The 23,066-nt window shown below is 31.6% G+C and overlaps 1 protein-coding gene across 2 annotated transcripts in view; it reads left to right on the top strand.

The window, feature by feature from the left end:
• The first annotated feature begins 1,137 nt into the window (after nucleotides 1–1,137).
• LOC134725405 (substance-K receptor-like) overlaps nucleotides 1,138–23,066 on the top strand; it is a 43,547-nt gene continuing 21,618 nt past the window's right edge. For both annotated transcript variants that reach the window (XR_010108549.1, XM_063589209.1), the window contains exon 1: nucleotides 1,138–2,306. Coding sequence is in view for 1 of the 2 variants with exons in the window: in XM_063589209.1 (XP_063445279.1) it covers nucleotides 1,473–2,306 (834 nt within the window). In the remaining variant the exon portion in view is untranslated. The remainder of the gene's footprint in view (nucleotides 2,307–23,066) is intronic.

The raw sequence follows: 23,066 nt of genomic DNA, 5'->3' as shown, positions 1-23,066 counted from the left end.
TTTGTATAATCAGTTTGTGCAAAAGAAAAGAATACTACCAATATCAGTGCTTTATGGAATAACATAATTAGATATGCACTAGACCAACCTGATTAGGTTTGCACGAGAAATATAGTTCGGAAAGAAAAATATCAAGTTATGAGAGGCCAGCAAAACTTTTCCAAGACGACCTGTCACTTTAGATGGCAGTAAATTTTCATTCATTTTCTTTCTTGACTAAAATTACAGTATGTGTGTTATTTATGAATAAGAACTATCACAGAAAGGGCAGATTTATTTAAACTCAAGTCAGTTATAAAATACACACTAAAACATTATTCTACAATAAACAATTATAATAGTAATTGGAAGAACAATATATCAATAAACAAAAAACATTGGCTTTGATTGAGTAATATCCACTGGACATACAATACAACTTTTATTAAAAATTGAAAGAAATAAAAATCCACTTTGTCAAAGATGCAGAAGAAATGAAATAAGACAATGAAAAACTTTATCTTTTAGTAATGATATACCACCATCTCTCGTAAAACCTATCAATAGTAATGTTCAGTAGCGTGATGACCAGATTTATCATTTAACATTACTGGAATCGTATGTCTTATGCTTTGCAAATCTCAAAGTCAAACAATGAAAAAATAAGCTGATTTACAGTACTACATGGTTTTTGTTTGTTTCTGATTTCAACTAAAAAGTTAAATTGAAATTATTGCTGGCTTATCTAAAGCTTTAAACCAGTCAGTTAATAAATATTCTATAAGGTGATGGCTAAGTCTTAATGTTATCTTGAATGTTATGTCCTTGAAGGTATACGATTGGCAAAAACTAAGAAAAAGTACCCAAGATATATAAAAACAAAATTAAGTGATAAAAAAACAAAATAACAAATTAAGTGATCTGACAAATGCAACAAGAAAATACATATGTCACCATTTCTCAGTAACGTTGATTTAAAAAAAAAAAGAGGATAATATAGAATTGCAATTAAACGGACACGGTTTATAAAAATATTACTACTGATCAGATATTGATCCAGTAAACGAACAGACAGCGAAGTGGAAGAAAAGGAAATAGACAACATAAGAGATGTGTATTGAGAGAAAGTGATAATCATTATTGTTGTTAATGAGGAGTTCTAGTGATGAGTGTGTATTGGTTGAATTGTCTTAGATAATTATATTGATCTGCTATCCACGTGGAGATTGTCCCGCCTTCTACAGAAAACAACTTGATTCCGTTGAAAGTTCGGAGAGGTGTGAAAGTAAGAAGAATTTCTCCAATTGAGAATTACGCCACATACTTTATTTCTTAAGTTAGACGAGGGCTTATAAGCAAATAAAAATTCCAAAGTTTTTACACCGTAATTGATAGTTGTCTGAAAATGGAAAGTTTTATTCTAAATGTTGGAACTGAAATTCAAACTACATTTATTTGCAATTGACTATTGTCAACAGGTAGTTTGAAACATAATGATACATAATATGGCGGGTGAAATAGACATTGAAAATGCAACGAATAAATATTTTTCGGAATTACAGGCGACAACTATAAATGCAAATTCTTTAAAAACCTTGGAGTATACTTTTTGGAATCGAACGAAAACGAATTTTCTGAACGGCTCGTCGAATGGTTCTAGCCATGAAATAAGTTTATCAGACGAGTCTTTAGCTGGACTCATTGTTCTTTATACCTTAACAACATTGTTTTCTGTGACTGGAAATATCTTTGCCGTCCTTGTTTTCACAAAGGGGCGCCATTCTAGGACGGATTTGAGACACTTTCTTGTAAATTTAGCCGTAGCAGACTTAGTAATGGCAATGTTTTGTATGCCATTTACCTTTGCTGACGTCATTTTAAACGAATGGATATTTTCAAAACCAATGTGCCCTATTGTTTTGTTTGTACAGCTTCTGGCTGTGACAGCAAGTGTTTTAACAAACATGGCCATAGGAATAGATCGTTTTTTAGCAGTAACTTTTCCTCTTCACCTACGTGTGACATTTTCGAGGAAGAAGTACGTCATCAGCGTGATTTGGATATGTGCATTTTCCTTAGCTTGTGTTCAGTTCTTTGAAGGACGTGCGGTTGACGTCGGTGGTGGGAACCTTAAATGTATAGAGACTTGGGAGAGTGCGGAGTCTCGTCGTATATATACTATTTTCATTTTACTTTTTACGTATATCATCCCATTATTGATATTAGCCATAACGTATACTATTGTTGGGATAATTTTATGGAAGAGAACGGCGCCAGGAAACGAGGATTATGCTAGAGACAGACAACGGCTGAAATCTAAAATAAAGGTAACTTTATTATAAAAAAATGTTTTTTCTTTTATAAACATAACTTGGGGAACCACGAACCAACAGAAGTGAAAAAACCCGTAATATTCAGTTTTCCGTGTCCATCTTACTGTTTATGTTCTTTTTTGACGTCTCTGTTTAACTTGTACATTAATTGTAGAGGCGAGGACAATAGTAGGTAATTGAAACATGGTGTAGCCACTTGTCTATGGTTGAAGACCTGTTAATGTAATTTAGTATGGTACTACTATAGGTGACGGTATTATTGAATATTCCTAAAATCTTCTGTAATTTGTATTTATAACAGTTTATACAGTACTGTAACTGCTTAAGAAATATATAAACGTGTAACGAAAAACTATTAACAATGTAAACTCACAGCTTCTTAATGTAATAAAATACCAATGAAAGGATAGCTGTTTGCAATGGGTGTAACTAAACCTCTTTCATGATAACTTGCTTACCAGGGGATTCTGCAAGAATTTTCCTGAGATTAATACTATTATATGTGGCATCTTGACTTAATTGAATATTGCATAACATCTAAATATATGATGTTTGCGAGAGTTTGCCCCTCGACACAATGCTTTGAGTTTTCGTATATAACTAATAATCTGTAAATAAAGTGTGACGGTTGCTTATTTAAGGCTAACATTTGTACTTTGTCTTACGTACGTTTAACAGGTAATTTAATGCACAATATGTATCAGCTTTCTGAATTCAACATTTGGATTTAATTTACATTACTGGAATGGTTTAATTAATTAAATATATAACGCTAAAATATATCAGATATAAACGAATGTGTAAATAGAAAATGGAATATCATCATATTAATTTTACACGTAACTCTCTAATCAAAACTAACCTGAAATTTCATTACTTTATCTGATCGACACTTATGTTAAGAAAGATAGATTACGTTTGAGTATTCGCAGTTCGAAGTTAGATTTATGTATAAATAACAGTCAAGTAGTTACATTTTGGGAATCTATCACCACTGTCATAATTTAAGTAATAATGGTTCTGTTTAAAAATTATAATAGGCTAGTATCCTTAATATCTTTTATTTCTAGTAAAATACCTGACTTTAAACGATCCCTAATTTTTAAAACCATCTCTTTGATGCCGATGCAAAATTAATTGACATTCTATACAATATGACATTTCCTTATAATATTAGCATGGCCATCACTATAATTTAGAATAGTGGCGATTGGCATATTGGTTAATACGTCTCTTTCGGTTACATGTACATGTACAAACAAAATTGTGTTTCCATTTGTAAGAAGCAAACACATTTAATCATAGTTGCATGTGAAAAAACGTTCAATTGATGATTTAGATAGGTTATAGTCGATAAAAAAGTTTTCAATATCCGTGGAATAAAGAACTTAGTAATAACGTTAAATGAATGTTTATCATCTTTAGGGGAAGGTATTAGATGACAGTATAAAATATCGTATCCGATGTCATAAAATGCTTGTAATCATCATTTATGCAATAAACATGCCCTCCAATGTAGTTTTACATCAAAACGGATGAAAGCCATCTGTTACAATACAAGTTGCCGTTATTCCAAAGAATGCAAAAGTACAAAATATATGCTAAGATACGTATAATTAATTTGTTAATGATGTTACTAATACGATGACGATGGTTGAAATAAACGAAGAAAGATATTTTATGAAGCAGCGTTAACAAGGCAATAAATAAAAACAGTTTACTTATGGATCATTTATTGTGTTATTTTGCAATTAAAAGTAATGATTTAGAACACAAAGACCATATTGCTTTCGAAACCATATATCTGATATGAAGCTTATTATTTCTTATCATCATGGGTATATTCATTTTTGACGTAATCGCAGACGACATACGCTACAAAGTCTAAAAGAGAAACAGTAAATTGAGCTTTGTTCTTGATTGAATAAAAGAAAAAGTAAATAACCATTTTCAGGAAAAATTATTCATTTTTGGAATCTGAAACAAATCAGTCTATATCATGATCTATAACATCAGTAAATATTCTAGCGTGATCACATTGACCTCCCTTTGAAGCTTTTCAAAAGTCATCATTTATTATACATTAGAATTGTATAATTGATGATGAAATGTAATGCAATAATTTATACGACGTACTTTTAAAGACATGAGAACTAAAAAGGCCTACATGTTACATGGCATGCATAGCTCCACTTTTGAATTTAATACAACTAATTTTTTTCAAATTTTCTGGCTTTAAATCAGTATTTAAATGTAGCAATATTTCGTATTTGTTGATGTCTGTATTTAGAGCAATCATTTCATAAGTACATTTGAATAAAAAAAAATCATAATGACATATCCGTAAAATGAGAACAGAACACAAACGAATCATTATTGATGGGCTATGAGTAACACTTGAGAATACCTGCGTGTGTTATTTCATATTTTATTTAACAACAGGGTATTAAAATGGTTAGAAGTTTATGCTCTAGAAACTTTAAGATGTACAAAGCACATATACAACAATGTCAGCTAATATCTACCGATAATCTGAATTTCTGAACATTAATATTGTAAATACAAACTGCGATCATCATACTACGAAGTTTGTTTAGGTGTGTAAGCGCAGCTTTGATAATACATACAATACGAACAAATGTAGAACAAAAATGAATTCGATTAGTTCCCTCAGCAATTTGTATGTAAAATTCCAAGTGTTGGTGAGACACCGTCAATAGATTGCATCTTGCTGAAGGGTCTCTCGGACTCCAGCAAACGAATTGTATTGACACTTTTGTTTTCTAATTTATTAACTGGTATAGCAGACACTCAATACATGGTGTTTATACGAATAACAGTTACTCACCAAGAGTTTTTTTTTATTAGGAAGTCATTTATACATGGTTTTTGTTAAGTAATCAGTTAATACATATTGTCTTTTAAGATAGTCAAAATAGAGGATGTTTACTGTAGTCAACACAGGGGGTGTATTGTTTTCTACAAGGTGCTTATCTAGCAGCCAAATCAATACAAGTGTTTATGAAATAAATCTGAATATGATACATATTCTTACCAATGTAATACTTTATCGTTTCCTTTTAATACTATTTTATTCTACAATTTAAGCTAAATCTGTGGATAAAAGGAGACAATCGGAGAAGCTGATTTGAAACAGGTAAAGTGTCTTTTTGTTGTCGGGATGTACAAGTACCCGGCCACGTCCACATGTTTTTTTTTCCAACTGAGGAGTTAAGCCTTTTTCAACTAATTTTCATAGTTCGTTCTTATGTTGTACTGTTATACCACTGTCCCAGGTTAGGGGAGGGTTGGGATCCCGCTGACACGTTTAACCTCGTCACATTCCATATATGTGCCTGTCCCAAGTCAGGAGCCTGTAATTCAGTGGTTGTTGAAGGCTGTACGAAGACCGATAGTTGTTAATGTCTGTGTCATTGTGGTCTCTTGTGGACAAATGTCTTATTGGCAATCATACCACATCTTCTTTTTTTATATTCATTGTTATGTTATTGTCAAAAACAACACAGCTAAAATACAAATTTTTAACGACTATTTCGTGCGGTGAAAAATTTAGAACTGACTCCTTTGTGTTCTTATTTATTACTGGAATGAAAACAGACCCTCATACAGGGTGTTTATTTGTATAGCACTTATTTTTTATCGTTTGTTTATGTGTTACATATTCGTTTTTCGTTCATTTTTTTTTATATATATATAAATAAGGCCGTTAGTTTTCTCGTTTGAATTGTTTTACATTGTCATATCCGGGCCTTTTAAAGCTGACTATGCGGTATGGGCTTTCCTCATTGTTGAAGGCTGTACGGAGACCGATAGTTGTTAATGTCTGTGTCATTGTGGTCTCTTGTGGACAAATGTTTTATTGGCAATCATACCACATCTTCTTTTTTTATATTCATTGTTATGTTATTGTCAAAAACAACACAGCTAAAATACAAATTTTTAACGACTATTTCGTGCGGTGAAAAATTTAGAATTGACTCCTTTGTGTTCTTATTTATTACTGGAATGAAAACAGACCCTCATACAGGGTGTTTATTTGTATAGCACTTAATCTAAGATTTTTTATCAAGTACTCAATTAATATAAGGTGTTTTTAAAGTAATTAGTTAATACGTCAAATAATGTGTATAAGGTAGTCATAAAAAGAGGATGATTATAATGTACCCAACACAGGGTGTTCAATCATATTCTACAAGGTGTTTATCTAGCAGGAAAAGATACCGAATTTCGAGGAAAATTCTAAACGGAAAGTCGCCAATCAAATTTCAAATCAAAAGCTCAAACACATCAATGAATTGAAAGCAACTGTCATACTCCTTGCTTAATACATACATTTTCTGACGTAGATAACGGCGGATCAATCCTGGTCTTGTATCTAGATAAAACTCTTACTAATAAATACAAGTGTTTATGTAATAGATCTGAATATGATACATATTTTTACCAGTGTAATACTCTATCTTTTCCTTTTGAGACCATTTTATTCTATAATTAAAGCTATATTTGTGGATATAAGGAAACACTCAGAGAATTTGATTTGTTATTTTATTGTCCAACAGAAACAACATTGCTACAAAACAAATTTCTGACGACTATTTCCTGCGGTGAAACTGACATTTTGTCAATGAAATGATTGAAAGGTTGTAAATAAAATAAATCGACTGTATTTTGTTTTACCAATTACAATTATCTTTGATGTTCAGCATCCTCGGTTAAAAATACATGTTAATGCTAGGTAAATTAAGGAAATGCTTGAAGGTTAAGGAAGTGGCAATCAAAGACCAAAACAGTTGTTCAAAATACAAACTGTTTACTCAGATATTATTTCACTCAAAATAGTGCCACAGTGTGCTGCTACCATTCATACTTTGTTGATAATTAATTCTAGCTTACAATATGTTAATGCTTATCCACCGAAACCTACAATTTTACTGCAGCTTCTTAGTGCTATAGACTTTTATAGTTGTCTGCATACAGAAGACAGTGAATTTATAATCAGGTTCAATAATAAAAAAAGAACATGGCGAAATATTTTGTTATCATGATTTGTAATCCTTTTTTTATTATATTTGGGATTTTTTTACTGATACTTTTAACATTTTTTCACCTTTTTTTCGTTGTATCTTTACATTTATTTCTCCACGATTTATAACCTACTCCATTTAATGATTTTCATCGTCCCAATGCATTGTTTACATTGAAATGCATTATTAAAGACAAATGTATTTACCTTCAAATCACGTAAATAGTTTTTTCATGTATCTGTAATTTACAAATGTATAACAATGTTCTTCTAGGTAAACAATTAATTGATAAGCATATCTGGTTCCTTAAGTCGGTTAATATATTTGATCACATTCGATGCAATTAATAATAGTTATCAAAGGTACCAGGATTATACTTTAGTACGCCAGACGCGCGTTTCGTCTACAGAAGACTCATCAGTGACGCTCATATCAAAATATTTATAAAGCCAAACAAGTACAAAGTTAAAGAGCATTGATGATCAAAATTCCACAAAAATAAATGATAACCCTCTTATAGCCAGTTGGCTTTCTTTCTACGTTAATAGAATGAAATATTGTACCGATCTGTTGACTCTATTTGTTGCAAATACAGAATTTATTAAACGAAATATAATAACGTCAATCGTATTTACATTGTTTTATAAGTTAATGGGAACACTGTATTGTTCAAATCAAACATGACGTGTCTCTTCTTGACTTTTCTCTTTTAATGAAGATGGGATATTGAAAATCACGAATTGTTTTGTTTTCTATTAAAATATAATTTCGCGAAACAGTCTATGATGCAATGATTTCTTAAGTTGCATAATCAGTCTACTGTCATTTGAGTCATGGTATGTTTCGGTCAAAACTGCATCACCGTAATTATAAAAACATATTTCAAGCAATTAGAATACGTGCTTTGAAAACGTTACAGGCAGTATTCTCAGGACAAATAAGTGGATAAGAATGCTTTCTTGTGCAGCATGGAATAATATTGGACAAGAAACTTTTATCTAACAAGTACATATAGATACAATTTAGTTTGCTAAAATAACGTAATTAAATTAAAAAATACCGTTTCGCGATCAGTCGAAGTCGAAATCTAATGAAGAATAAACAAATATCAATACAAAAAAGAGGTATAAATAGAGAATTCAAAGTTTTGTCTGAAGTAGTTTTAATTTTAAAGTATTTTAGAAAAATAAAAAAAAAATCTAACTGAGAATGAAATTATGTAACATTCTTTCCATCTATATAGGCATTCATCGTGTGGGTGAAACGCAAAGCTAAAAGTATTAGATTCGCACCATCCTGGATGAACAGCCAATCAATAGTGAAATCGACATTAAAAGTAGTATTAGATAAAAGTAAAAAGGACTGTTTGGTTATTTTCGAGGATCACTTTGGATTAAAAGTATGATACTAACATCCATTCGTTTTTTTTTGGTAATTACCCCCAGTAGGTGCGAACTAGACCAAAGGTTTGGACAGCCCAAATTATGAAAAATTAAAATCACACAAAAATACTGAACTCAGTGGAAAATCAATTAGGAAAGTCCATAAACACATGGCAAAATCAAATAACAAAACGCATAAAAAACGAATGGACAAGAACTGTCATTTGAAACATTCACTATTGATTTATAGCTCTTGTATACTTTCTGCGATTATGTTATGGCGTAATCTTTTTTTTTTTTTTTTTACAAATGTCTAAAAGCGTCATAAAACCGTTATGCATATTTTTTTATCCTTTTCAAAACTTAAATAAACCATTTTATGTATGACCGCTTAACATTGTGCTTACTTTCATCTCGCATTTGCTTCGGACACAAGTATTCTAATAAAAATGAAAATGAATCAATCGAATCTTAATTCATGTAAAATCAATATCAAATCCACTAAATAATACCTACAAATTTCAATAAAGAAAGTAAAGTAGACGATGGATGATACTATAAAATCATTATGCAAAAGAGAATTCTTTTTAGAGTTTAAAAGAAAATAATTAAGAATGCTAGATAGCTGTATACTGTATAAATCATATTGAATTTCATAGAATATGCCCATATTTTACGCTTATAGATATACACTATTATACTTTATCATTGTAATACAGCAGATTTAAACGAAATCAATTGACTCAAGAAAATGCAGATCATAGAAATCGTGGTAAGTTTTACTGGGAAGAGGACATAAAAAAACAACCTTTCAAACTAATGATTAAGTACGCCAGACGTGCGTTTTAAATTATTCTCAAGTTTTACAAATATTGAAATTATTCAAAAAATGCCGGAATTAATATTTCATATCAACGAAGGAGTTGTGACTGTTGAATTTCCAATTACCGGCCAATGACGAAACGTCTACCAGCAATAGTATCGATTCAGCAGTTGACAAAGTATATCAAATATACATGAACAGGCTTATCATTAAGTACGCCAGATGCGAGTTGTGTTTTCACTTATAACCTAAAAATCCGTAAAGTATCATACACATTCTAATCATGCATCGAAATAAAACTAGCATTAAACAATGTCATTTATATAATTTAATAGTATTACAATTGTTGACTATTCTTTGAAGTTGATATTGATAGGACCATATTACTAATCATTACTACCTCCAACGCTTCTAACTCAGTCATCTAAACTTATATGGGGATCTAGTGAGAAGACCAGTATATCATATCTCTTTTGACGAACGCTATGGTTTAAAGTGGATTTCAAATAGTCAAATATTTGCGAGAAGTTGTCCGCGCTTACAATTTGTTTTTAAACGTTGTACTCAGGTTTTCATATAGTCTCAAATTGGAAATCATTCTATATTTACTTTAAATTGCAAACCATTTAATAAGAAAATAAATAGTTTAACCATCGGCAGGGTGGAATCAGGAGGACGAAAGACGGTTTTAAAGGCATTATATAGAGTAAAACACAATCCGGCACCATGACATAACCATTGTAGCATCACTCAATTGATTGTATCATTTATATGGCGTCGTAATGGCATCATAACTGACATTTAAGTTATCAATTTGCAGATTATTTTAAACTGTTCACTTAACAATAAATCAAATACATGCAAAAAGTTTATAGAATTACAAATATCTGTTTCCTCGTTAACAAAACAAACATGCATTACAACATTAGGTATACAGACACATTTCGCGAGCCAATTATATTCACGACTTTAGCAAGGAAAAAATAACACAAATACAAATCGTCGCGAGTCTATAAAACTTTGAACGTCCCTAATACACTTTTTGCTTTTTGTCCGCAATTACTGGACATCACATAGGTTACCGTAAAATGTTGACGTCTTAATACAAAATATCTGACGCCACAATGGAAAATTGATTGTTGTATGACGTCAATAGTTCAAACAGGACATATTATCGGATCAGCCGGGTAAACGAAGAGGTGTATTGAAATACAAAAACAGCGTATAAATTCGAAAATTGCGAAATTAAATTTACACGAATTGGTCCAGAAAAGGTTAAATTCGATACAAAATAATCCCGAACATAAATTAGTTTATAGCACTCGATTTCGTCTTACGAATTAATTTATCATTTACACTGTAAATAAACATTTATATGTTAAATACTGATAATAAAATCACCAATTATTCACATGTCTTAATATGTTTTTTCTTCTTCAAACCTTTGCTGTGTTGGCGATTTTATAAAGTTTAGTGTGACTGTAAGTGCAACGGTAGCTGTATTTTAAATGCTAATATGTCATATAACCGAAACACCAAACATTCAGTTGTTTGCAATTTTATACTATCTGTTGCTAAATTTTGCAAAACATCTAACAAAACTGACTCTTCAAGCAAACCTACCAGGAATTGTCAAGCCTGAAAACAATTAACTAAATGCCACCTTTAGCATAGTTAGGGCAAATAGTTCAGAGTGTGCCAAGTATGAAGCAGAATACTTTTACAGTCTCATAGGTGCAATCCTATCTAATCAAAAATGAAAGAAAACTTAAGTTCCTTAAATCTATTCAAACGTGATGTGTGGTAAGCAAAACCAAGATGTGAAATGTTGCTTGCTTATTTATATGATTTATTTACCGGTCTTTGATAAATAAGAGTCAGGTAAAAGTAATCAAGGCAATTGCATGGATATATCAAAAGGTGCAAACCTCTATGTGATATTTATCATTTAATTACATACAACATCAAAGATGCCAGAAATAAATCATGTCTTGTAGATTACTGATAGTATGTAATGACACACATTCTTTTGAAGGTGGTATGTCAGTGTATCCGTCTGTGTCTGGTCATCTTGGATGATTCTTGATAATTGTTTGAGCCTGAATCGTGTTTTGTAGCAATCCTTGTCTTTAGGTCATATGAGATTTTATCATCACTTGACGCGCGTAGTCATCCGTTATCCATTATTCGCCATGCAATCACCTCTGAAACAATCGAAGCAATTTTTATTAAACTTATTAATGAGGCGAATGTTCCTATGTGTATCTAGTATAAAGTGTGCTTTTATTTCCGTTTAGTCGCCAAACGGTTTACCAGCGGTATACTACTGTTGCCTTTATTTACCACCATAGCTAAAGAAAAGAAAAAAGAACTAGAACATACGATTCATTACATACCTCATATGGTGAATATCATAATAAACGAAGAAATTAAACAATTTAACAATTTTCAAGATCCCTCTACTTCGAATTTTCACGAAAATTATTTGTCAATAAAGGGAGCGAGTGTTTGTTTTTCAATGACAATTGTTCGTTTATTTTCAAGTGCTTGTCTATTATCTTAAAAGTATTAAAATGGATAGAAACTGTTCCTATAGAGTATGTTCAACAAGAGGCTAATGATAATACCACCAAAACCATTGAAAGACTTGGTAAGGAATGACAATGTTCAGTCGAGTTTCGTGTTTTGTATCCGTTCAGTGTTTCTATTGTTCCTTTTTTCCCTCTTATTATATATATGAAGTTGATGTTTTTCCATCGGTTTTGGTATGTGACCCGGATTTGTTTTCGATCAACCGATTTATGAATATTGAACAGCAGTTTACTTCTGTTGCCTTTTTTTCACCTATTACTGTGAAAGCTTTTTGAAAAATAAATAGGTAGACCAAATTTCTACAAAAGGGCTAATACGATGGAAATTATTGGAATGCACTCTAAAATGACAATTTCAAATAATTTTCGTGTCTTTTACTTATTATTTAGATAATTTTTGACAGTACATAGAAATAGTGATCAGCTATACATTTAGTTTAATAATAAACAAAAAGGCTTTTAGTGGACGACAATAAAAGTACCAAATAAACAATAACGAAAAACTACTTTCTAGGACTCTTGTTATATTGGTTTGATGAACAAGATTTAGACGTGTTAATTTAATTGAATTGCTTCCTTATTGTGGGAAAATATAATCAAGTATGATTTCGCTCTTATCTCTCGCTACACTTTGATGTTTTTTCTATTTGTTTATGGCTCAATTACGTGCGTAAGTACCTGTAGAGGAATATGATGAATGTGCAGCCAATGCATTCTTGTATCTAGCTGTGATATAGAAATCGCGTGTTAAAAGTAAATAATGATGTAAAATACATTTACAATTGTCTTCTGTACTATAAGGGAGTCTTAGTAGAACACTTTTATAGTTATAAATAAAGACAACAGTTGTATAATTCATAAATCGACTGAGAAAAAAACAAATCTGGGTTACAAACTAAAACTGACGTTTTTGCATTCTATCCAAATTGAAAATGATTTTAGAATGAAACTTTCTTCTATAAAAACGGTAAAATTACCGATATGGAACTCTGCTTACCGTTAACACTGTTGATTCATTTTAGTTGAATATCAATTTTCGTGAATTTCGTGGTCACGGGTGAACCTCGAAATTAAATATTCAACGACTACCATATTTTCTTAAAGCATTTATGTAGACTTCGGTCAAAGCACGAAGTTAAATATCCTCGAACATGTGAGTTTTCCTTAATCAACAAAAGTTGGTACCCACGAAAATAAATAAATCTACAGTTTATTGGTTTTAATTAGTATGGTATGAATATATTTCTTTCAATATTGAACATATCGATTAAACAAGGGAATGCAGGCCTCTGATTTGTTTTAAACACCAAATTAAGGAAAAGAACTCGATAAAAGTAAAACAACTAAAATACAGAACCCCAAGGAAAATTCAAAACAGAAAAACCTCAAACACCTCAAACGAATAAAAATCTTCATGGTATTGCAGATGCAAAGCTTAAGTTCTGAGTAAGTTTATAATTTTATTTTGTTTCAAAATTTATCTTTATAGGTATATTAAAGATATTGTCTTACGTCATAATCCAAAAGCATGTCTTAGACTAGTCAAAATATATCTTATACGAAATGAAATAGAAGATTGTATATTGGGAATCTTATAACAGAACATTTAAGATAGTGTTATAGTATATAGATAAAACATGATCGAACTTGGAAATACCTTGTCCGAATGGAGTTTTTATTGTGATTTCAAAGATATCAAAAGATTGCAATACAAACATAGTTACATTTCTTGTTTTCGAAATACAGGCTTGGTAAAACTCTCGTATATGAAATAGGACAAAGGAAGGTTACTGTGATACCTTTTTAGTTGGTGAAAGATTTAAGAAATCGTATGCAATCATGGCTTACATCACCGCTTAAGCTTTAGTTACACTAAGCTAGACACATCCCTTCCAATTAAAATCACTAAGTATGTACTTCTACATTAGATATTACGAAGTAAATGGCAATAGGGACAATCAACCATTACTTCTGACGTCAAAGCGAATAGTTTTTGTCAATGAAACTATGAAAATGTTGTATTGTCTTACAGATAAATGTAACCATCCAAAACAATAAACTTCTGGTAATATCATTGTGTATTATCTAGCTAAGTATGTTCTATTGTTTACGATAATTACAAGAATACAATGCTTACATGTATTTCAATCTAGTGTATCTGAAGTAATATACGTATTTACAACACGTGTGATCTTCTACTGCGTATGTTATTGCACAATCAAATAGTACAGCAGAAACTGTACCAAAATATGCATGAAGCATTTGACTCCATTAGGAAGATCATACAATTACATAATATTTATGTATTTGGAAAAAAATAATTACTTGTAAAATATATGGAGTCCAGGTGTCTGAACTAATTTAGCATGTGGTATTTATACCATAAAGAAAACATTTACGCAACACTTAACTTTTTCTTCATACTATCATACTCCCATTTCGAAAGTTAGATAAAAAATTAAAGGCTGTTGACTTTTTTTAAAATAATTTGTTCAAGTAATATGAAATATTATGTTATTATGTTAATAGTTTGGAAAGATAAAAGATGCATTTCTCTGAGATATCTTAGATCGATAATTATTATTTTGCACATTTTTGTATTTATGACATTATCAATTTTGGAAAGAATGTTACATTAATTGAAGAAACACATTCAAGTTTAAAATGGTCTTTAAGATAAGGAAAATAGAAGGCTTCCGATACTTTTCATATAGCAAAAAGTCTTTTTGTAACATAGAAAAGCAGACTAACTATTGTACCTATTAAAATATGTTGTGATTGGTAAAGTATCAGGACAAGGGGATTTGAAAATGATATGTTCCATAAAAGAATATGCAAAACAATATTTAAATCATATTTAAGGTAAATACTAGCTAAGCCCATTTAAAATTCTACCATCCTGACAGACTTTATTGAATTATTGCAAAATGTTTCTCTGAGGTTGACGAAATTTAGGTGAAATGAAAGTACTTGAAACAAAGAACATAATCTGTTAACCGACTTTCACCAATATGTATTTTTGCAATATCTTTAGCATCAATAAAACATATTGCTACTATTACTGCTCCATTTGAATGAAAGGATTCCCCGGGGCAATGCGATAATCATGCATGCAATGCATATTTATATAATATCATAGTTATGTACAAATAAAACGCATATTTCTTATATGTAAACCGCATTTTATGTTCATAGGAAGAGCATTACACCTAGATACTTTAGAAACAGTTATTTGCATGATATTTATCTCGTATAATTTATTATGGCATGATACTAAGACCTAACGAGAGGGATTGTGCTTGGTGTTTATATGATACAGACATGATCAGTTTAATTGAGGTCTGGAGCTGGCATGTCAATACATACTAGTAGTCTTTTGTTAATTTATGTAGACCAATGTCATTTGTTTTTGTTTTCGTTTCTCCTGTTAGCTAATATAACATTGAACTCGAACTTAGTTTGAACTGAGTTTTACTGTACATATTGCTGCGTGTTGGTTAATGCCACATTGGCTTGGTGTGTGGTTGTAATCTCACAAAACATTAATAATCCCGTCGCATTTTTACGTCTGTCCAGTGTCACTAACCACTAACCTTTACTATATTTAATTTAGTGTTTTTTTGTCAGTCAATTAATTTTTTTAATTGTGTCGTCCATTTCGCTGAGCTAGTTTACAATACTGTTTAGGGATAACCTGAAATCCGCCTCTGGGTAAGATATTTTCTTCTTTAACTTACCTTTAGGGTTTTTACTGCTCTTTGGTGTCTCTTTTACATATTTTCAATTTCGTTGTCTTTCCTAAAATTACTCTCCAATTGATTCTGCTTTTATAATAAATTAATAAATATTGATCCAACGTCAATGAATAAAAAAGCATTCAAAAGACTGCCATCATCCATTATGCATACAAGGCCTGAACAAAGCAGGTTTACAACAAAGAAGATGAAAATTCAACGAAGACTCAAAACAAAATAATGGTAATAGTCAATACAAGCGCTAGCTCTTATATAACTATACATGAATTTCATCAATATTGGAACATGCATGTAATTGCATGCTTCATTCCATACTTATTTTAACCCACTTTTTTACCGGATATACGAATGTTGGATTCATGGTACATATGTACCAAATAATTCCACAAGTCGTCATCGTACTACCTGAAATGCCATCTGCATTAAGTTGTCATAACAAATTGTGAAGGCAACAAGAATTCAAACACTAAAAAATATCTATTTCTAAATAGACATTTGCGGAAACTAGGTCTATACCAAGGATTACACTTTAGACTTACGATTACAGGTGACAAAAACAAGGGATCATCTCAAAATACAAAAAAAAACCCAACAATACAGGTACAAAAAAGCAAATGGTGTCTTCTATATAAAAACAAAGATGCACGCAGCACGTTCAAATTTCATATGTCCGACGCGCTTTTCTGGATTTACCATCAGGACATCACAAAGTCCAATACTTGAGGACAAGGATTCATAAGGACCGAAGGTTAACTTAGTATTTATGATACATTATCAGCAGGCACAATAGACTTTCTCCGCGAAACATAGTACTTTTAATGCAAGGGTTAGTATACAAAAACCAGCAGAGGATGCTCTACAAACTGTTTCATTTGAAATAGAAATGTTGGTTTCTTTTTTGTTATGCACGATTACAACTTTGTATCCACAACTGTTGCTTTGCCCACTTAAATAGATTATGATTTTTTAACCATTATTTCTCGCCTGCTACATTTTTTTTTTATCCCTAACAATCAATTGAATTAATTTGCGTATACACTTTGTCTTGAAATAAACAACGTCGCATTGTGCGAACACTGTCTGTTCCGGGGATTGGAATACCCCTTTTCTTGCTGATCAATGATTTCGAATAGGTCATATGGTCGTACCCCCTTTTATCTTTGATTTGAATGCCCTTTGAAAATGGCTGGATCGACCCCTGAGTCATACCAGTCCCACCTATATTCAAGGATAATTATCGACACTGCTGAAAAAAAACATACTTTAATAATTATTCCCAATATCTCTATTATAATAACTGTATAAAAGAAAAATAAATTTGGAAATCGTTTGTCATTTTTTTTGTGTTGCTGTTGAAAACATATATTGCAATGTTTTAACTATTTGAGTTAACATATTCTTACATTTCAACGGAGTCTGACGCACTGCCAAAATATATTTCCGACATAGAGATAAAATATTAAAAACAACACGTTATTAATTTCTTGCGTCCGAAGCGCTTTTCTGGATTTACCTTCATCAGGAACGCTCAAAGCCAAACATTTGAAATCCGAAGATGTATAAGTACCGAAACCGTTGAAGAGCTGTATGTCAAAAATATACCTAAAATAAATAGCCAAATTCATCTTAAGCCAACTTTGCCTGAGGGAGTTGAAACCTTAGTTTCTTAATAATTTATAAATTTATAAACGGAAAAATTTTAGTAAAGTTTGTTAAATCATGTCAGTACCGAAATACTGACTACTGAGCTGATGATACCCTCGGGGACTGATAGTCCACCAGCAGAGGTATCGACCCAGTGATGTAAAATATTGAAAACAACACGTTATTAATTTCTTGCGTCCGAAACGCTTTTCAGATTTACCTTTATCAGGAACGCTCAAAGCCAAACATTTGAAATCCGAAGATGTATAAGTACCGAAACCGTTGAAGAGCTGTATGTCAAAATTTTTTTTAAGGGTTTTTTTTGGACAGTTGTGATTTTTTCTATTGCGACCAAAACGTAGACAAAAGTGAAAAAAAACGAAAAAAAAACCAATTTTAAAATAATATCGAACGGCAAGTGAATAAATAGCTCAAAAACAACCGTCCACTGTATTTCCACATTCTCTTTAAAACAAAATAAAAGAAAGAAAGTATGTCTGAGCATAAACATGCTACGTGTGAGCCTGTCCCAAGTCAGGAGCCTGTAGTTCAGTGGTTGTCGTTTGTTTATATATAACATATTTGTTTTTCGTTCATTTTTTTTTTATATAAATGAGGCCGATTGTTTCTCGTTTGAATTGTTTTACATTATCATTTCGGGGCTTTTTATAGCTGACTATGACGTATGGGCTTTCCTCATTGTTGAAGGCCGTACGATGACCTATAGTTGTTAATTTCTGTTTCATGTTGGTCTCTGGTGGAGAGTTTTCTTACTGGCAATCATACCACATCTTTTTATATAACATGTTCCATGGTTGATTGCACCTTTTCTTACACAAAATATTGCTGATTTTTTTAAGCAATTGTCCCAATTTAACTACTGCAACGACAATTGCGATATTTTTTGTGCTTCATGTTAAATTCATTTTTAAACTAATGTTAGTTCATCACATTACTACGTTCATTTACAACAATTTCAACCTGGATAACACCGTAAACAATAATAAATGTTAACACATTGCTGCAAAATTATTAGAACAAAATCGTCGTTCAACTACAGAAAAACATCACTATTGTTACATTGTTTTTGATCAACGGTTTATTTGTACACTTTGAGAAAGCCATAGATTTAAATACTACCTGTAGGTGTAATTTTAAGCCTAATCGTAGGTGTATGACAGTTTCCGCAAATGTCTTATAACAGTATGCTGCGAACTCACAAACACACTCTTTAAAAGCTGTTTGAATGCACAGAACAAGATTGTGTAATTAGTAATAAAAAGCATAATCATATGGTAACATTGGTTTAGCTGAACAAAATCATTTCTGCCTCATACAATTTAAAGATAAAAAACACATAAAAGCTAGTAACTGCAGCTTTAATGTTAATTGTTCTTAATGCATCATCTTGTTTAAAGTCATTCTTTGATTTTGATTGAATACAACTAACTACATTTCAAACGCATATTTTAAGTTTTTTCAGTGGGATTTTCTCGGTGCGTTGAAGATCTATTGGTGACGTTGTGCTGTTTTCTGCTCTTTGATTTTGCTGTTGTCTCTTTGTTACTTTCCCAGTTTCCAATATCTGTTCTATGAGTCCATGAAATGATGTAGAATTCAATTGTGGTCTGTCTGTTATAACGATCATGTTTGAATAACTGAAGTGAAAAAAATAATGAAAATGAGACAGTAAATCTTTGAAAGGGAAAAAATATGAATCGCATCCGTATTGCAGACTTGTTTGGAACATACGGTAGTTGACGATATAATTGAGAAATGGAAATCTATGTAAGAGAAATTGACTCATGTTCATATAAAGTTCTACAACTACAGTTGATTGTCAGCAAATGGTTTACTGTATGTTAATATGTTAACCATCTCAGTACCGTTAACCAACTACTAACGTAGGGGTATACCTCTAGCACATAGTAAGCTGAATAGTATTGACCAAGTGACTGCAGCTATAATATGAATTAAATGACCAAACACATCAAACGAGTGGACAACAACTGGCATATTCCTGTCTTGGTACAGTCATTTGCAAATGTAGAAAGTGGTGGATTGAACCTTGTTTTATAGCGCTACACCTCTCACTTTTACAACAGTCTCATCGAAATTCCGTTATATTTTCAGCCATGTGTGAACAAAACAGAATAAATAAGATAGTCAAAATATGGGTACAAAAACCGTGTGCGATGAATTTGGACTTTTTTTCATGGACACGAAAGACTTGTGTCATGTTTGTATATTGTTGTAATCTATATTTAGTATCTACGAATTTTTATATATGTATCTATACTATATATTATGTTGTTAAACATTTGGTTTATAAAGAATAGAACATTAATATATCGTGAAAAAAAGAGAAAAAAAAATGCTCAGCATATCTATAATTCTATCAAATCCAGTTAATGATATGACGTCTGCTGTTAATTGAACGGCATTACTACCAAAGAGCAACAAGTCAAGGTCAACCGTATTTACATTGTCTGATTTTTTTTATACCATTATCACATTTATAAACACATTTTAAAAGATTAGTTTCATAACTATAACTTCAAAATATTTACATACACATTCCCTTGTCGACTCATTCACGATTTTATCTATCTTTGCCATGAAAACGTTTTAAATATAGTGGGACAAAAATAATTTTGTTTTACCACAAGGAATACAAAAAGCTTTACGATACCAATGACAAAGCATCAAACTTCCGATCTACAATTAGCAAAGAGGACAACATTATATCCAAACGATATTACAAACAGACTTTTAGATGGTTTTACCGAATTGTGTTGATACCGCACGTAAACCAAATAAAAATCTAACAAATAATTGTGCGCGCAAATATGTAATAACAACATTGTTTACAGTTTTAAAACGAAGAAAATCATACGGTTCAATATATAATGACATTTACATAATCAATCGAGGCTGCTTTTATTACTTTAACTATCAGCATTTTTGTATGTTTATTAATTTCTATCAAGAAACAACATTTGCAGCTGACATCTTCTGATGTCGTAAAAAATCTGGCTGTACTTCAATTTTAATGCTTTTTGAAATATGTTGCTTTCTGTTCCCTTTGAAGTTGGTTATTTCTAGTGATCAAGGAATCTATTTTTACTAGAATTAACATAAAAGTCAAATACTTTGGTGTAGTTCGTTTTGAAGCAAACGTTTTCAGTGTGTAGGTTGAAGCTGTTACGTCGTCACGAATTATTGAACACTCGTTCCCTTGAATGATAACGTTTGTAAGTTGAACCTGTTACGTCGTCGCGAATTGTTGAACAGTCGTTCCCTTGAATGATAACGTTTTCAGTTTGTATGTTGAAGCTGTTACGTCGTCTCGAATTGTTGAACACTCATTCCCTTGAATGATAGCGTTTTCAGTTTGTATGTTGAAGCTGTTACGTCATCACGAATTGTTGAACACTCGTTCCATTGAATGATTACGTCACGAATTGTTGCACACTCGTTCCCTTGCATGATAACGTTTTCAGTTTGTATGTTGAAGCTGTTACGTCATCACGAATTGTTGAACACTCGTTCCCTTGCATGATAACGTTTTCAGTTTGTATGTTGAAGCTGTTACGTGGTCACAAATTGTTGAACACTCATTCCCTTGAATGATAACGTCACGAATTGTTGAACCCTCGTTCCCTTCAATGATTACGTCATCACGAATTGTTGAACACTCGTTCCATTGAATGATTACGTCACGAATTGTTGAACACTCGTTCCCTTGCATGATAACGTTTTCAGTTTGTATGTTGAAGCTGTTACGTGGTCACAAATTGTTGAACACTCGTTCCCTTGAATGATAACGTCACGAATTGTTGAACCCTTGTTCCCTTGAATGATTACATCATCACGAATTGTTGAACACTCGTTCCCTTGAATGGTAGCGTTTGATTTTGTCAGTTTTTATGACATTTTTATCACGATTTTGAAACTTGCTTTGGTTGACCCGAAATTTGCCCCTTTTAACTATTGATGACATACAACAATCAGCTTGCCATTGTAGAGTCATATATTTTGTATTATCGCTATTTTGTGCATTTTTCCTTTGATATTTTTTTGTGATGATTTTCATATCATGCTTCTCGCTTGAGATGGAAAAATTATCACTAGAAACTAAGGAGGCCACGTGGCGTTGCTAACGAAATTGACATGAAATTGACAACGTCGTCATAGGTAAAATAGCGATAAACAGATTATCATTGGTCATCTGAACTCGCTTGCTTTTCTCACTTTCGCTGCACCAGCTCAAGCGAGAAAATCAATCTCGTTGAGATGATCAACGATAATCTATAACTATAACGAGAACCTTTGTGATTTCCTGTAATAGCGGAAAAATATCAATAAAGTGTATCAAAACTGCTTCATTTCACCGAATATTTAGTGTTACTTTGTTCTCTGTGATTCACAAATTTTTCTAATATCGGTTGAAATCAAAGCTATTGTACAAAATGTACTTGTTAAACTTAACGCATTTACGAAAATAAATTATTTGCTTCTGTTTACTTTGGTCTTTTATGTTTTAACAACAGGCAGGAATTCGTATACCTGAAATTTTTGTATTGAAATTTCGATCATAGTTGTTTATTCTGAAAAGATTTTATGCTTAACAGAACGCTTTTGTTGAACTTTGCGTTTACCTGCATATGTGATAGACACTGAACAATTTGTAAATCTTTTTAGAGACACATTAAGTGCCGAAATATCATAGTAAAATGTTCTTCTTGCAATGAAAAGAATGTTTTACTCAGATGTTTTGTTTCTAAATGAAGCAGTAACGTCAAGTTATATGTACTTGTAATTACTTTTGGCTATCGTCCTTCACAACTAACCCAAAACGTACGATATAGGTACAATGCTGCATCTTAATTGACCGGAATTGTTATAAGGTAAACACGGTCAATGCAAAGATAAACAAGAAAACTTCATTAATCACCATGATAAAGATATTTTAACTTAATTTATAACGTATCGAGGGAATGTGATTGTATCTTTTATAAATGTTCTCCTATCAATACCGAAGCACAGAAGTACTTTAAAGAAGACCTAATGCCGTTTATCAATCTGCATTTAGGTCAAACATGTGAACAATCTTTAAGAATTAAAAGATTTCGTTTATTGTCTAAAAGATGGATCTATCCTTGTCATCTTTCGTCAGATAGGAATAATATATTTGAGTCTTTAATCTGGAATAACCTTCATCATTTTTTTTTATATTCAGCATCATATACGCTATATGCATCCAAATGCATATACATGCACTATTTTGGAAGATCAAAACCTAAAATGGACTTAAATTTCGGTGTCATTTGGTCTCTTGTGGATAGTTGTCGTATTGGCAGTCATATCACATTTTCTTTGTTTTATATCACAGAAAAACGAATTTGTATAAATAAGTTATGCATGTGCGAGCTGTAGTATTTTCACTAAAGTATCTATCAGCCTAACAATTGTCATGAAATATTTCATTAAAATAAAAAATAAACGGGTTCA

The sequence above is a fragment of the Mytilus trossulus genome, chromosome 7, assembly GCF_036588685.1.
Source record: "Mytilus trossulus isolate FHL-02 chromosome 7, PNRI_Mtr1.1.1.hap1, whole genome shotgun sequence".
NCBI lineage: Eukaryota > Metazoa > Mollusca > Bivalvia > Mytilida > Mytilidae > Mytilus > Mytilus trossulus.
This window is presented reverse-complemented; position numbering and strand designations above follow the sequence as displayed.